Consider the following 16,489-nt stretch of genomic DNA (forward strand, 5'->3'; position numbering starts at 1 on the left):
ACAATCCACTCATTTATAAATCTGCGTTAACATTTAAACATTAAGCCAGTGCTATGTTAACAATGTTCAGAAACATAAAACACAAAAAATGTCCCATCATAATAAGCATGATTTGTTTCCAAGCAACTGGCCTAAGGAGTTGATGTTGCTGTAATGCTGATGACAAGACTTTGATATCTGGTTGAATACTTGGTTTAAACAGAGAAGAGGCTTAATACATAATCAACACTGCACTCTGAACGTCTACAGGCCACCTTTACAACCTGCTCCCTAGACAATCATTATTTTGAAAAATATTAGTTGGAACATTTTGCTGCTTTCAAGAATATTTATTTATTTTCTTTCAAGAATAAGTTATTTTATTTAGTGCAATTTTAATATCCACTAAAATATTTTATATTTTTATATCTAAATAAGAAATCATAGCTTTAGAATGGTATCTTTAGAAACAAGTGGAACATACAGTTCTACTTGTCTCTATCTTGTTTATTTGCTACAAAAAAAGCCAATAACCTGGCAAATTTTGGCATGATTGATTCTTTCTCAAAAGCCTTCCTCATATATATAAAAAAATTGGGTTTAAAAAAAGCAAGTGTTCGTGCTGCCTTAAAATTTTAAGTTTAGTCAACTTGAAATGTTAAGTTGTACTAAGTGACAACTTGGATATTTGAGTTGACTAAATTTTAAGGCAGCGCAAACAGCTTGCCAGATCAAGAAAATGCTGGCAATTTCTATCTGTAGTATGCATCAGGTGGTCAGTGAACAGACTGAACCAGTTGGTGGTCTGTGGGTGTGCCATCAGAGATTTCCAGCATCCATAACCTAACATATGCGGCTAACCAGCCATGTAGGAATTTTCAGCAGGGAGACTAATTATAAAGTATGTCTGCGTCCAAATCTACCAGCAGACCTGTTGCTCTAAATGGTATTTGATCTTCCTCAACATGGCATAGGATCCGTTCTGACACCCTTTTATCACTCTATTGGCGTTAAAGAGCCTGGGAAATGGGCTCTCAGAGAGAGAACTGCAGCATCCCTCAGAGAAGTCAGGAAAATAACCAACTGTCTGAGAGTGGGCGAGACTGAGACGTGAGTGGAATCTTTAGCTGACTCTGAAAGATGGGGAACAGGGCCTCCGGGGGGTCTTGCGTTGCCCGGCGTCAGCACGCAGCGGTGACGAACGACGTGTGAGCACTGGACTGATGACTGCAGTGTGCATGTTGGGATGTGGTGACAGGATGGAGACCGCAGTGCCGTTCTCCTGGTGACACTGCTAGCTGTGATGAATGCAAAATTGATAAGGTTCATTGAAATTCACAGACAAGAGGAATCTCCATTGACTAGTTCAGCAGCGCCGGCAGCTTGTTTGGAGGAAATTAATTTAATAACAAGATCAGTAAGGCGTCGTGATTGTGGCCTCGCCCCAATTTCCATATTAATGAATTTGTGTGCGTGAGGCATTTCTGGGTGAGCAGTCATCACCTATTACCTTTCCTGCCCCTTGAGCTGTGTGTTGTTTGTTCAGCTCGGAGACAGTCTTTCCCATGAAACATGGGAGGAATAAAGGTGGGAAACACACTCTTCACTCTGGGAATCAAGTGTCAGATATCTGCTTTGTAAGCATAATCTTGTAGCTTCTTGGTAATATAGATGTTATGCAGTTTAAATTTCCAGCAGAGCTTATAAACTTGCAGACACTTGTCTTTTAATGTATATTTTGATTTATTATGTATGGGATGTCTGGTGAATTGACACTTTGAATTCATAGACATAAAGATTTATGTGACTGCTTGGGGGACAGCTGTATTCGCTACATCTGCATTATACAGCAGAAATGCAAAAGGAATATGGTATGAATTCAGTGTTTGTGCATGTGCATCTGAAGAGATGCCTCTATGATTGCGTATTTCTCTGCAAAGGCAAATTAGTTGTGTTGTTTTTAGACATTATCTTATTCTCTGTCTCTTCGAATTCTACTCTGCTTCTCTCTGCCTGTGGCTGCACTAGTCCAGGCTGTCTTTTTTTCTAATTTGCTCTCCAACAGGTCTCTCATTTATCTCAGGGCTGGAGTGAGAGGAAAGACTCTCTTTCTGCTGAACTGTGACTGCTCCAAATCCTCAGGCAGAGAGAACAACTCAATCACACTGAAACACTGAGAGCTCTCACAAAGGCCGGTCATTTGTTTCAAAGCTCCAGACTTTTCCTGCAGACACTAAAACTGATGGGATACAACTTCATTTTAAGTAATGTTACAGGTGCCAAAGTATGACAAGCTTCACGCTTCCTAATTTTCAACACATCAAGTGTGTACTGAAGTGTACTGAAACGAGAACTCTTAAAAAGTAATCTTTTCTTTTCCAATAAATAGTCAGTGAAAGGTGTTCAACCTTCAGAAAATGATTGTCAATTTCAATTGTAAAGTTTGGTGGATCTAGAAAGTGACCTCAATTCCGTTCAAATTACGTTCCTATTCCTATTCGGTGATGGCATCAACAAAGGCTTGTTTGTTTTGGTTTAACTTTCTAGCTCCACCACAAAAGGTTTGGATTTTTCCCATCGCTCTTAATTTTGATTGTCTAAATACAGTGTCAAACCGTTTCTAGCAGTAAACATTAAATAAACATTTAAATTTATAAGCATTTTCTAATAATTTTACTTACAATAACTTGAGGAATAGGGTTGAATAGTTTTAGAATAGCATTACAAATTGTACTGAAAATGTAATAAGATTATTTACTTGCCTTGTTTAATTGTCTAGCAGGTACACACTGATATTTCATGTTTTTAAAATGTCCTACATTATGCTAGTTTTTTTTTTTTGGTTACATATTAGTTTTGTCTAGTGTATGTAATAGTTGCACAGAAAAAATGAATGAATTTTGCCTCTAAGGCTTTTAAATGGCTTTTGTATTCATAGAAAGTAGCAGCAATATGCAGGTCCACATGGAACCTGCAGGAACATAAATCTACCTACATTTTTAGAGAATTTGAAAACCTGTCAATCAAAAAATTCCATTCCCCCTGTGAGTCCGTTACATATTTTTGAATAAATTGATCCTGCTTACAGCTACCAATGAGAATGGAGTATCCTCAACTCCCTTAAACACATTTTACCATGTATAAAGTCAACATGAAATGGGATTTGCAACACAACATTTGTATTTTACTGCTTTATTTCTGAGTGAAACTAGAAGTTCACAGAGAAAAGAAAAATTGGAGGGAACTTCATCCATCAGAAATTGATTGGATCAGCTGAAAAGTTGTTTCCCAGGCAGAAAAAGTTATTACATTTTATGATGAAATATGATGTCAAATATAATTGTCTTTGCAATAATAGTAACACTTTATATTGATAGTCCACTTTAGACATTCTGCTGACTGTAAGTAACTTTGCAGCTACATGTCAGCTACCAGTCACTAACCCTAACAGTCTACTAATAGTTTAATGAAAGTTATTTGACATGTAGTTGAAAATGAATGAGAGTTAGTTGACATGCAGTTGAAAATGAATTAGAGTTAATAGAATGTGTAAGGTGGACTATCAGAATTAAGTGTAACCAGAATTACTTGTGTGGATAAATAATTCACAGTAAGGCCAACAAAATGTATAAAGATAGTAAATTGAATTGATTTTGAGTTCATGTTGACAAAATCTGCTCAAAAACTGAAAACAAGTCTTGAGATAATGTCTGGTCCTGGCTAACAGAGACTGTTTTCTCTAGCGAAAGTGATGGTTAATCTGGTGAAAACATAGTGCTTTGCCCTGTTGTTGATGTAGGTTAGTTTGTGCCCGTCTATCCAGCCCCCACACACCTACGCAGACTCCCACAACAACACGAGCACAGATGGCACACTCAGGGGGTTCTGGGAGAAACCAGGCAGTCCATCAGAAAACAGATTTCCCACAGAGAGAGAGGTGTATTAGAGAGGAGGGTATGGGAAATTCGATAGTTGACAGTATGGACTCTGCTCACAAATTTAATGCAGCTGTTGGTCTGAGCAGAATTTGAGTTTGTGAGTGAACGAAATAGAGGTAATACTGTCTGAGACGGACACGGGTGCATTATGAATGTTCTATTTGTGAAGCTCCGGTCCTGCTACTGGTTTAATCACACCGACTGCACGGCTTGGCTGAGCAGCTGGATTCATATTACAGCTGCTTGGCTAGCTTACCCTATTCTTACCCGATAACTATCAGCAGCCATACCAGTAAGGTTGTTTTTTTTCTTCCCCGCTATGGGGCTCAGGGCATTCCACCTGATCTCACTATGAACTTGTCTTCATCTTGTTCTCTTCTTATTGAAACCATTCTGAGTTGACCCAGACACACACCACAATCTCTCTGACCCACACACCTGCAGCATCCTTTCTATGACTTTCTATGACATCCTTTCTATGATATCCTTTCTGGGTGTACCAATTAATGTGAGTAAAAAAAATGCAATTACGAGGGCAATTATGAAGTGGTGTCTCATGGGAGATAAGGAAGAGAATGAAAACGTATTATAACCTGCTTTCCTCTTGTCTGTCCTCTTTACACCTCTTTCTCAAGGGGGGAAACAGCTGTGCAAACTTTTGAGAGCGCCAGAATTAATTTCAGTCTGAGGTGCCTCTTGTGTTGTTGATAGGAGGCAGAAAGATTGAAGGGCAAATTCACTATAAACAGTTGTGCCACTTTATTTTTAGTATTTCTGTCCAGAACCCTGCGTAGCAGTGGTGTAGTGATGCTGTACACTCTTAAAAATAAAGGTGCTTCAAAAGGTTCTTCAAGCGATGCCATAGAAGAACCTTTTTGTCTAAATGGTTCCATAAAGAACCTTTAACATCTGAAGAATCTGAAGAATTCAGATTACAAAAAGGTAAGAAAGAGATGGTTCTTTAAAGAACCTTTGACTGAATGGTTCTTTGTGGAACCAAAAATGGTTCTTCTATGGCATCGCTTGAAGAACCTTTTGAAGCACCTTTATTTTTAAGAGTGTATGGTAAAGTGCTGTCACTACAACATAAATCAATACCAGGTAACTGTAGTAACGGTAGATGATGGGTTGTAACGCTAATAGAAAATATGGAGCAGGGGCATTTCCTTGAAGGGGGCAAAGGAGGCAATGTCTCACGGCCTTGAATTTTTCCCCATTCCACTGCCCGCGACTTGTTTTTCAAAGCAAAAATACATTCTGTGTGAGTGGCCCCTTATATTCATAACTTTACTCACCATAAACACTTTCTTAGCTGCCATAAAACTGGATTTTTGCTCACTTTGTTCCTGTGTGCTAACTTAAGTTTGGGTTTGATTCTGAGGTAACACAAAATGTGTAGCTTCAATCCAATGGGACATTCAGTTCCCATAGAAGCCTCTGCCAAATAACAAACATACTGTAAATATTTAACCATTCACAGAATTTAACTGCTTAGCTAATCTCAGAATGCATTGCAACAAGCTCAGTAAAAAGATACTTAATTCAGTACCAAAAAAGTAATAAATAGTTCTAAACACAACTAAATGAAATTCAGTTGAATTAAAATCTTGCTCAATATTTGTTTGTTCTGTATTTTTGTGTGTTAGCTTAGCAACATGCTAATGTCAAACTCTAGTGACCGTTACCACACAACTGGGATTTTTACTCCACAAAGTGAGTGGACCCTGTGTTCATTTGAATTAGGATGTGCTTCATGTGAAGAAGAAAGGGTGTGTGGGGGAGAGTGCCATTTTACAGTAACAGAGTGTTTTTACACTGTAGTGGAAGGGAGGGCCTGTGGCTCTTTTAATTGGCTGCGTATGAAACAGCTGTCATGCCCGCCGTTTGGGCTGTAAGTCTTAATTAAACAGAAGTGCATGCTGGGCCGGCTGCAGCCTCACCGATAAGCGGAAGATGTTGTGTGAATCACACTGATGTCTCACTCGCACAAACACACACGTAGACAAGGGTGGTGTATCCGTGAGTCCGTCTCTCTCCATCACATCACCTCTTTCACTTAAACAGACATGCAGCAGGATGCTAACAGACAGCTTTGCTTATGTCATTGAAAGTTTACTGTAGTCCCAATGCACTAGTCTGCTTGAGCAGTGTTAAGGGAAGGACGCAGTGTAGATGCAACGGAGGCTGTTAAAGGCTCATCTTTTATTCAGCATGGATGCCTACTGATTTGAGGCACTCAAATAAGAGATGTGACTGTGCTAATGTTGTTCCCCCCACAATCAAGATTCATGAGGACTAGGTGCATGTTTGTGCCTGAAAGAGAAAGGAGAAGAAAGGGAGATGGTACAGCTTTCTTTAGATTTCTTTTGCTCGGCTTCAAAGCATTGCTGCATTCTCAGCACGATTTCTATTTTTAGCGGCCTCACTGCATCAAAGCTTTAATTCCCTGTATGTATACAAATGAAACCATTATTTAGAACACTTCACCAGTCTTATATGCCGCAGTGTGACACACATCAGATAATTTTCTAATTATTTACCTTGTAAACTGCATAGAGCCTGTTTTACACCACACGTAAAGTGGCCTTATTAACAGGTTGCAGCATTCACACTGCACGCTTAAGCAGCACTTCTAGTGGAGTTTCAACAGGGAGTTGTTTTGTGCCCTGTGTAGCACGGTGATCTCAGAAGAAAATATGTTGAAAATGCACTATAAACCTATTTATCAGCACAATTGTAAGCAATAAAGGGATTTTTTATGAAGTAATATAAAATAACAGTGAACTACTCACACATTGTTTGAAAAAACAGCTTTTAGGCTTGATGAACAGGCATTTTTGGCGATCAGATCATGATCGAATGGCACTTAAAATTAAAAGCCCAGTATACAGTAAATGCACCCAAGATGCATTAGAAATTACATTTGGAGGGGGTCTGGGACAGATTGTAATCACATTTAATGAATATGTAAATGCAAATGTGTTTTTTTGCACATTCAGCTATGCAAGAGGTTACGCTGCAAATAAAGCATCACAGATATGCCACTTTGTACACTTATGCCAATCACGTACTGAAATGTTAGTGTTTTTTTTTTTTTATGGGTCTGTGGCATTTTCTTTTTATTCCGGTCTAAAAAAGATAACAGACACAGTTCTCTTGTGATCTGCCCACCTGATTTAGTGATCAATACCCCATGAATTATTGCACTGGACTATACTTTTTCCGTATTTATTGTTTTTCTCACTCAAATTTTTCTGTGTATTTTTGTGGAAATTAATAAATTTCCTTACTTTTCATCACTTTTACTTCCTATTAACTTTTACTGTGGGAATATTCGTAAAAAAAGGAAACACAATAGACCATATACTGTACCAGATTCAGTTATATTTTGTCATTTAATTACCATTTGGATGCAAATTTACTTTCACAACAATCAAGTTTGTAATTCTTAAAGGCCAACTCCTGATAGTCATTTCATAATTTACTAAAGGAAAAAAAATCAATACGGTAACTCGAAATCATTTTATTTTCTGTGTAGTTCCACAGTTCTGTTACGCAGCGGAAACACTCTTGTGAAAGGATCATGCGTGCCTGCTGTTGTAATTGGGCTACTGCATCATTTACGTGCTGCTTTTGCATGCAGTGTGAAACGGACCTGAGATTCATGCACAGCTGCTCTTTGCAACAACAATGTGATGAACCCACAAAGGAAAACTGAAGAGGAGACAGTGGCATCTGAATATTCACCCAGTTTGCTGAATTTGCATGATTTTCTCCTTCACCTCTGACTTCTCTTATACAAGTACTACCTTTACCTTTATTGCTGCTAAAGGTGTTATCATACGATTAGTCAAGGTTTATCGTTTAGCCATTTAGTTTGACCATTGTTTGTGTTCTGCCCCTTTGAAGTAATTGCTTTTTTGCTGCTGTGCCTTTAAGACTTCTCTGTAAACAGCATAACTGTGACAGATTCACAAAACAATCTGCTTTGAAATGTCCCATATAACCAGTTAAGATCACACTTAAATGTTAAAAATAAACTTCAGCTGCTCGTTTCCAACATTTTGATCCTTTGGGTGAACATGCAGAGCAGTAAGTGCTACACATAGCCAGGAATAGCACAGAGTTTTGTGGACTTTTCCACATTTTACACTTGTTAATTGTTCTTCTGGTGTTTAGGAATAATAGTGTCTGTCCTACTTCATACTTGTCTCATTGTGGCTTGGCAGGCTGTCTACATCACAAAATTACATCACACGGACTATTTGCGAGCTGAAGAAGAATGCGGACAAGGGAAGTATACTTTGGTCTTAACTCAAATTAAATAAAGAACACATTTAACAAGTAGTTGGACAACCCCATGGTTTAATATTTTTACACAGCCTGCTGAGGAGGCGTGCCTCGAAAGAGACATGGAAACAGATTGTAACTTGGCAAGTGCAAACAACAACAACAGCAGCAGCAGGCATCACTGTAGCCCGGGGCCTCATCTGTCCGACTGAATACTGTTGCTTTTTTTTTTTTTTCATTCTTCCGCTCTCTCCCATTTCTTCTCCTCTGCCACCTCAACTTTCAGCCCTTCATGTCACGGAGCTCCGCCTGACTGACGTCTCTCCTCAGGATGGCTGACACCAAACAGGAGCTGGATTCACTTCCTGAGGCAGTCAAGAGGAACTTGGCTCAACCCTGCTGCGGCACATCTCTAGTTATATTACAACTGGAGTTTAGATAAAGGCTTTGTGAAAGATTTCACAAAGAATACTCTGCGAACAAGCATTTACTCAAACTTTTCACTACAGAATGCAGCCATTATTAACCATCGGCATCTGGGGGGGAAAAGAAAAAGGTGAAACTTGAAAATGGTAAAGTTTGATGTTTATTTATTATTTTTCCACAAATAAAAAGAAAGTACTCATGCTGAATCACCACAGGAAAGAAAATAAAGGCTAAGTCCGTATACCAGTACCAATCTTGCTCTCCTCAGAACATTAGATGAATAATAGCACTCTATGAAGCTTGGAATGCAGTAAAAAAGTCCAAGCTTTAGTCATGTCCTCCTCCACATAAATGTGTGTGTATATGTGTGTGATTTGTGTGGGCATATCAGTGTGTGTACATTTGTGTATAAGCAAATGTGTTTGTAAGGTCTGCGTGACCTAGTCCTCAGAGGTTTTGATGACCTGGAACAATGTGACATTGTAGAGGACTTGATGTCCGTTGTTCCAAGTGTAGAGCACTCTTTCTCGGGGGTTGTAGTCCATCATGGAAATGTGGGAGTATTGGTTATGGAAGGGGATGTCTGTGTACTCATAGGTTGAGGTGTTGGTGTAGTATGCGAAGAAGATCTTAGCACCGGCCAGGTGGGAGTTAGTGACGTAGAGTGTGCCGCAGATCATGAACGACTCGCCAGCGCTCCGTTTAGGGAAGCCTGTGTCCCACGTCTGAAGCACTTCTAGGCTTTGTGGCTCCAGACGGCTAATGACGATGTTTCCAGCATTGGGAATGGTGGTGTAGACGGCCCATAGCCCGTTCTCGTCGGCCATGAGGTCGATGTCAGATGATCCACCCCAGGAGTAGGGAAAGGTGTTGTTGTAGCCCGCGCCGCTAAGGCTGCGCTGCACCAGGATGCTTCGGGATCGGAAGTGGTACTTGATGATTATGTTACTCTGGTATTTATTGTAGTAGAGGGAACCATTGTACACCACGTGACCCGTACCAGCCCAAGGGTGGGGCAGGAGATGCTGCACAAAGTTCTGGCCCTTCATGAAGTCATTCATTGTGCGATACTCCAGCACACGGCGTCCCTTAAAGTAACCGTCCATTGACCATACCTGAGACAGAAGAAGATATGCAAATGTAAAATGCATGATAGATACAAATGAAGAAAAAAACAAACATACAGCACAGTCCAAAGTGTAGAGCATGGTGCTGGTCATAGGTTAGAATCCCAGGGAATGCGTATAACATTTTAAATGTACATGTATATACTACAGTGTTATTATATGCAGTGCTATTATCATTTAAAAAAATAAGATATTTTGTTAACAGAAATAAAAATAAAAACTAAACTAAGAAAAACTGAAATCCATCTGGCGATTCTCCACTCTCTACCCAACAAAATGGAAAAACAACTTCTGCTCTCTTGAATAAATAAGGACTTTTCAAACTCTGCTGCTCTGTTTCATTGAAACATGGCTGAATGAAGCCCTTCCGGACAGCATGTTACATCTGCTGGGCTTCCAGCTGTTCAGAACAGATCGCGACGCAGAATCAAAAGGGAAATCGCGTGATGGTGGGGCATGCTTTTACATCAACGAAAGGTGGTATACAGGTGTAACAATGTTGAAGAAGCTGTGCTGTCCCTTTTCATCAACTTTAAGCCATTTACTCGCCGCGGGAGTTTTCCTCTGTATTCGCGTAAGTGTTATTACATTCCTCCACAAGCATGCGTGATCGTAGCGTTACAGCAGCTAGCTGATCAAATCACAGAGCAACTATACCCGGTCATAATCATTCTTGGAGACGTTAATAAAGCAAATCTATCCTGTGAACTGCCAAAATATAGTAAGCACATTACATGTCCAGTTTCGGTAATATACTGGACCACTGTTACACCACAATAAAGGATGCATAACACTCTGTCCCACGGGCAGCTTTGGGGCTCTCTGATCACTGTCTGGTTCATCTTATACAGACCTACAGGCAGAAACTGAAATCAGCTAAACCTCTAATAAGGACTGTAAAATGGTGGACTAATGAAGCAGAGCGGGATTTACAAGCCTGCTTTGACGGCACTGATTGGAGTGTTTTTGAAGATGCTGCCACCAATCTGGACGAGCTCACAGAGACTGTAACATCATACATCAGTTTATGTGAGGATATGTGCAATCCTACCAGGACTTACAATGACAAACCATGGTTCACAGGAAAACTCAGCTTCGTCAGGCCAAAGAGGATGCCTATAGGAGTAGGGGACAGAATCTTGTACAATCAGGCCAGGAAACACACTGACAAAGGAGATCAGAGTGGCTAAGAAGAGCTACTCTAAATAGCTGGAAAACCAGTTTTCAGCAAACAACCCTGCTTCAGTGTGGAAAGGCCTGAAAGACATCACAAACTACAAGATGCCATCCCCCAGCACTGAGGTGAATCAACAACTTGCTGAAGACCTGAATGAGTTTTACTGCAGATTTGAAACTCCCGGCCTCACACCCCACACCCAATATGACCATCTCTCTATACAACCATTAACACCTCCAGCAACCTCCCTCCCCTCGCCTCCTACACATCAGATCAGTGAATGTCAGAGAAGAAAAGCACCAGGCCCAGATGGTGTTTCACCAGCCTGTCTGAAAACCTGTGCTGACCAGCTGGCCTCCATCTTTTCACAGATCTTTAACAGTTTACTGGAGCTGTGCGAAGTCCCTGCCTGCTTCAAACGCTCCACCATAATCCCCATTCCGAAGACCCCCAAAATCACAGGACTTAATGATTATAGAACTGTTGCCCTAACATCTGTGGTCATTAAGTCGTTTGAGAGACTAGTGTTGGCTCATCTGAAGGACATCACTGGACCTATGCTGGACCCCCTGCAGTTTGCTTATCGAGCAAACAGGTCTGTGGATGATATATATATCCAGAGTGAGGAAAATCACTCTGGATCCCTCGCATCCAAGCCATCTCCTTTTTGAACTCTTACCGTCTGGCTGGTACTACCCTACATCTTATTCCATTCATATATATTTGTGTGTGTATTTTATTCACATAGCTTTATTTTTTATTATCTGTGTGGTGTTGTTGTTGTCTCTGTGTACTGGAAGCTTCTGTCACCAGAACAAAGTCCTTGTATGTGCAAACATACTTGGCAATAAAGCTCTTTTTGATTCTGATTCTGATTCTGATGCTGGAAGATCATCTAGTTTTACACAAACTTGTGGCGTTCATGCAGGTTGAGTGCTGGTGACATTAAAGCTAAATGGGTACATACTAGATATTAAGACATTTAAATTACAAATACATGTCAAATCGGACAAGAATGCAAAATAGAAGCATTTTCACTAGTGGACTTTTTGAACCCTCTGTATGTAGAAGAAGGAACCAGGTTAGAAATGAAAGCTGAGATTTCTGTGCCAAGAATGGTGTAGAAAGAGCATATACCTGGATAAAAGTATAGTACATCAAAAGAGACGCCATCTCCTGACTTACTTTTGAGAGAGTCACAGCAGAGCCTTTCTTCCTGTGTAACCAGCGGTGACTCTCACTGTGCACAGTCTGTGCGTGTGTGTGTGTGTGTTGTCAAATCTATTGATCTGCTCCCTGTGTGGGAGTGGAGATGCTGTATGTGCTCTGCACTCGGCTGCAGCAGTTGTTCCCTGCCCTTTTCCACTCCACATTCACAGGAAATCAATCCTGTTAGCAGTTCTCCATCTCTCTCTTACTCTCTTCTTCTTACTCGCTGTCACTGTATGAGGCTGAAGTATCTATTAGGCACACAACAGCCATACTGTGCCCCCATCTTTACCAAGCCATGTGCTGCACACTCTTTATTAACACATCATAATGGAACCACAGACAGTCAGCTTATTTAGGATGGTTATTATGTTCTTTCTCCTGAATAATGAAGCCCCTCTGAGGATTTAACACTCCCCTGCTATCTTTTGCCTCCTCTCCTCCTTGCTCCCTCCCTCCTGCAGTCTCCCTCCCTGCCTCTTCCCCCATTTCTCATTCCACAGAGAGATGCGGTGCGTTTTTATTTTTAGGCTACTGTGGGGCTGCGTGGTGACTGTAGAGGAGGAGAGCAGGTGACTTATGGACAGGCAGGATAATTGGAACATTAAGTATAGCATTTCCTTTGTGGGCTAAACGAGTCCCTGTGGATCGGCGAGTGGAGCTGTGGTCACACTGCGGTCTGCCTATCTCTGCCTCTGTGTTCCCTTCTGAGAAGAATGGCATATGTTATGCTTTGGATGCTGGTGCTAGCTTAACCAGCAATGCTGTGTGTGTGACATTGTAAATCTAGAGACAGTGAATACTCAGATGCCTGCCGGATTGATATGACCAATATCTTGATTGCGGTGATTTGTCACTTTACGTGATCAATGATTGATATTGGCTAGTGATCATTAAAGCCAAAGATAAAGGACTGTATCATTGGTGATTAACTTTCAGCTTGCCCCCATGAAATACAGAATAAATTATGGTCATTGCCTGTTGTCCTCTCCATGTCAGTCCTTTTATAGTCGAAATGATAAAAGATTGGACAGAGAGAACAGTAGATAGATTACCTGTGTTGAATGTCTTTGAATTAAATTCCTCTACCTGCATTCAAATTCAATTTCACACTCATGAATTTAAAAAGAGCCTCTCACCACTGGACCAATGAGTAGATTACAACTTAGAGAAGTGCTTCCCAACCTTGTTCCTCACAGTACACACTTTGGATATTTTCCATATCTGACCCATCAGTTTCTGGTCTTGGAGTCTCTACTATGAGCTGATCAGTTGAATCAGGTCTGCTTGATTAGGATACATTCAAAAATTCACTGCCTTTTATCACTGGGCCCAGGACGACATTCCCAGTTGTCTCTCCCTGATGATGGCTCTGGCTGCTAGTAATTCCTGGCAGTGATTGGTGAAGCTTTTGCCTAAACAAGTTGTTAATATCCAATCCCCTGATGGAGTAATTAATATGGGGACTGTGGCTTTGACAGGAGACTTAACGATTGAGAGAAGTATGGAGTGAGGGAGTGAGAGTATGAGCATGATAGAGAAGAAAAAGAGAGGGAGGGAGGAAGAAAAATGGTGGAAGAACCATCCATCAGTGACTCAGCTCTCACTGCTGAGGAGCAGCTTCACTGTACCAAAACACTGACTCAGTCACTGTGTGTGTAAGTCTCCGGGGAGAGGCGGCTCATCATAGCAGTGGCAGTGATGGAGTGATAGGGTGTTGTGACACGGTCATTCTTACCCTGTTATCGGAGCTGGGGATCATTGTGTCAGTCATCCAGGAGCCGAACCTTGACCCTGAGGCACGGACGGTGATGGGGTTACTGACGCCAGTTAGCTTCCCACAACCTGGTGATAGAACAAAGAGGGCACTATAAATGGCGGCTTCAGAGGAACTCCGATGAATCAGTCAGCATTAAATTGCCAAAAGCGACATTTATAGAGCAGCACGAATATAATTTAGATCATCATTTTGGATTTTCTTGTGAAGTCATCAGTTTCACCCTGAACAGAACATGAGCTTGTCTCATCATGCATTTGAAAGCCAATGAATCTTTCAGCCAAATGAACTTTGGACATTTCAGTTTGAGGCCTGCTAGTTGGCTGCTTTTAACATTCTAATGTTAAATTGCATGTTAAATTGCTTATCTAATTGGACAGCAAGCACATTTTGAATTAATTGGGTCTAATGTGGTTTCCCTGACCATCAGACATGTCTACTTTACTTTTGCTTTTCCATTTGAAGGTAAATTACCGCAGCTGCTCTAAAATAACTAACAAATAATCAAGCCAATCAAGTCCTTCACTGAGAATCTAATAAGTCAAAATTCTTTCTATTTTCTTGTTGTAATAGGTCACATACTGTTTGTCCACTGTCAATAGATTGGTTGCTGCCTTTTCCTGATTATTAAAATCAACTCAAACCCACTTCTACTAGATGTCTTACCGAGTTTCTGCATGCAGGAGTGCAGGCGAGTCTCCAGCAGTAGCACTCGCTGCCTGAGCTCCTCGTAGTCATAGGCTCCCATCTCCTCTTGAATTGACATTAGTACCAGGGACAGATTCCTCACCTCCTCCCTCAGCTGAAGGATCATTCTTGCATCTGCCTTGTACTGCTCCAGCACTGGCAGCAGGGGAAGCAGCTGAGCAACCTTGTCCTTTAACTCCTGAGGTAAACGGAAGAAGGAAGGTGTGAAATGGTGGTTAGGAAAGATGAGAAATGGTTAATCTCCCTCTCACAGAGGTTTGGGAATTTGCATGGGCTCTCATTAACTATTCACCATGTTCACCTCCAGTATTTCATCTCGCATGACCGGTCTCCTACCCCGGATCCGAATGCATCCTCACATGAGAACTTAATATTGATTTTATACATTTGCAATCTCTCACAATCTACTGCTCCTCCGACGTGGTGACACAGGCCCACTCATCTGAGCACTGTCAGCTCTCCACCTTGGCGTGACCAAGCATATACGAAAGAGCTAAATGTTGTGGGCTGAGCTCAGCTTAGTGTGGGCAATCAGTTACCGCAGCCATGCCGACTGGCAGGTCTGGCATAGGCTGAGGTATATCAATAAAGAGGGTCTGAACAGCAGGTGTATCAATAAGCATGCTCACCACAGGAGGGGCTGTTTCCTCCTTGTTAAAGTTTATCGTAAATCTGGTGATGGAGCTGCTCTCAGCCTTGCGGCACCACATCATAAATCTCATTTTCCTGTTCTGAGACACACAAATTTAGTCTCGTTAATCTCCCGCCCTTCCATAGGCGACTTTGAGCTCTCCACATTCATCAGCAGCCTCACCGAAATAAAGCTGGGCTTTCAGACTCCCAGTCTTTGAAATAGTGCTTTTAACACTGGCACATCTCACATATTTTTCACAGCTCCAGCAGAGAAAAAGGGGGAAAAAAAGATTATGGTGCTTTGAACATGTATCGATAGATGAGGAATGATTTCTGGAACATTTTGGAATAATTTTCTATGCAGCGTTTGGTGACTCACACCGCAGCAGAGTGGGGTGGATGGGTAAATGGTGGTGCTGCGTTCTGAATGATAGTGATACCCCAGGGAGGAGAGTCTGTGGCTTCCATTCCACTCTCTTTAGCAGACAGCTACATGTTACTCATCTTAAAGCATGCTCTTCCATTTAGTCCGCTGTAAATTGATAGTGAGTCCTTCTACTATTCTGAGATTGTGCAGGGATAAGCACACTCTCGTATTCAAGAGATAAAAAGCTTTAATAATAAAGGGGTCTGAATCTTAGCCTTTGAGAGAGCAGCTGCTAGCTAAAAAGAACAAAAAAAGTGTAACCTTTTGTATGCATACAAACACACTCATTACTGAAACAAGCTCCAAGTTCTAGGTATAAATAATCGAGGTGCATTTGAATTCTCTCAGAGGACCTTTTGTATGTCTCAATTAAACATAAAAATCAGATGTATTGAAGGTTAGTGTCAGTGTCTATTTCATGTAGGGGCAGTGGCACCGGAAAGCGTTTTAGAGAAGAGTGTCTAGGTGGGCAGGTTGTGATGAGTCCGTGTAAGGTCTCTGTCTTGTGAAACAGGACCCCATAAGCTGTGGATTCACCACGTGAATTATGAAACAGAAATATTACAGAAATGGTCATGATATTTAAGTAACCTTGGTATGGATGAAAATGTTTTATTTGGAACAGTGTGTGGTGTACGACACTTTATAAGACGGTATTAAAACGTGCAGGAATACGCCTCATTGGAAACATGGGATTCATGCATGATAAGGAACAGTATTGGGCGTGGCTAAGCCCTGCAACAGCATCTGATTGGACAACGACCTGTGGGCTGGACAAAAGTCAGCCTGCTTAAAAGT

General features: G+C 41.1%; 1 protein-coding gene and 1 long non-coding RNA gene across 3 annotated transcripts in view; one reads left to right on the plus strand and one right to left on the minus strand.

The window, feature by feature from the left end:
* LOC107670521 (uncharacterized) overlaps positions 1-8,758 on the plus strand; it is a 74,179-nt gene extending 65,421 nt beyond the window's left edge. The window contains exon 4 of the long non-coding RNA XR_001632097.1: positions 8,147-8,758. This is a non-coding gene — a long non-coding RNA (uncharacterized LOC107670521). The remainder of the gene's footprint in view (positions 1-8,146) is intronic.
* A 91-nt stretch (positions 8,759-8,849) lies between these two features.
* Positions 8,850-16,489, minus strand: part of LOC107670519 (noelin-2-like) — a 66,295-nt gene continuing 58,655 nt past the window's right edge. The window contains exons 4-6 of one of the 2 annotated variants that reach the window (XM_016463163.1): positions 14,590-14,809; positions 13,885-13,991; positions 8,850-9,748 (exon numbers count right to left, since the gene is read on the minus strand). In XM_016463163.1, coding sequence (XP_016318649.1) covers positions 9,074-9,748; positions 13,885-13,991; positions 14,590-14,809 — 1,002 coding nt within the window. In that variant the 3' untranslated portion in view covers positions 8,850-9,073. The remainder of the gene's footprint in view (positions 9,749-13,884; positions 13,992-14,589; positions 14,810-16,489) is intronic. The other variant, XM_016463164.1, reaches the window with a different exon arrangement.

The sequence above is a fragment of the Sinocyclocheilus anshuiensis genome, unplaced genomic scaffold, assembly GCF_001515605.1.
Source record: "Sinocyclocheilus anshuiensis isolate Anshui unplaced genomic scaffold, SAMN03320099.WGS_v1.1 scaffold476, whole genome shotgun sequence".
Classification (NCBI taxonomy): Eukaryota; Metazoa; Chordata; class Actinopteri; order Cypriniformes; family Cyprinidae; genus Sinocyclocheilus; species Sinocyclocheilus anshuiensis.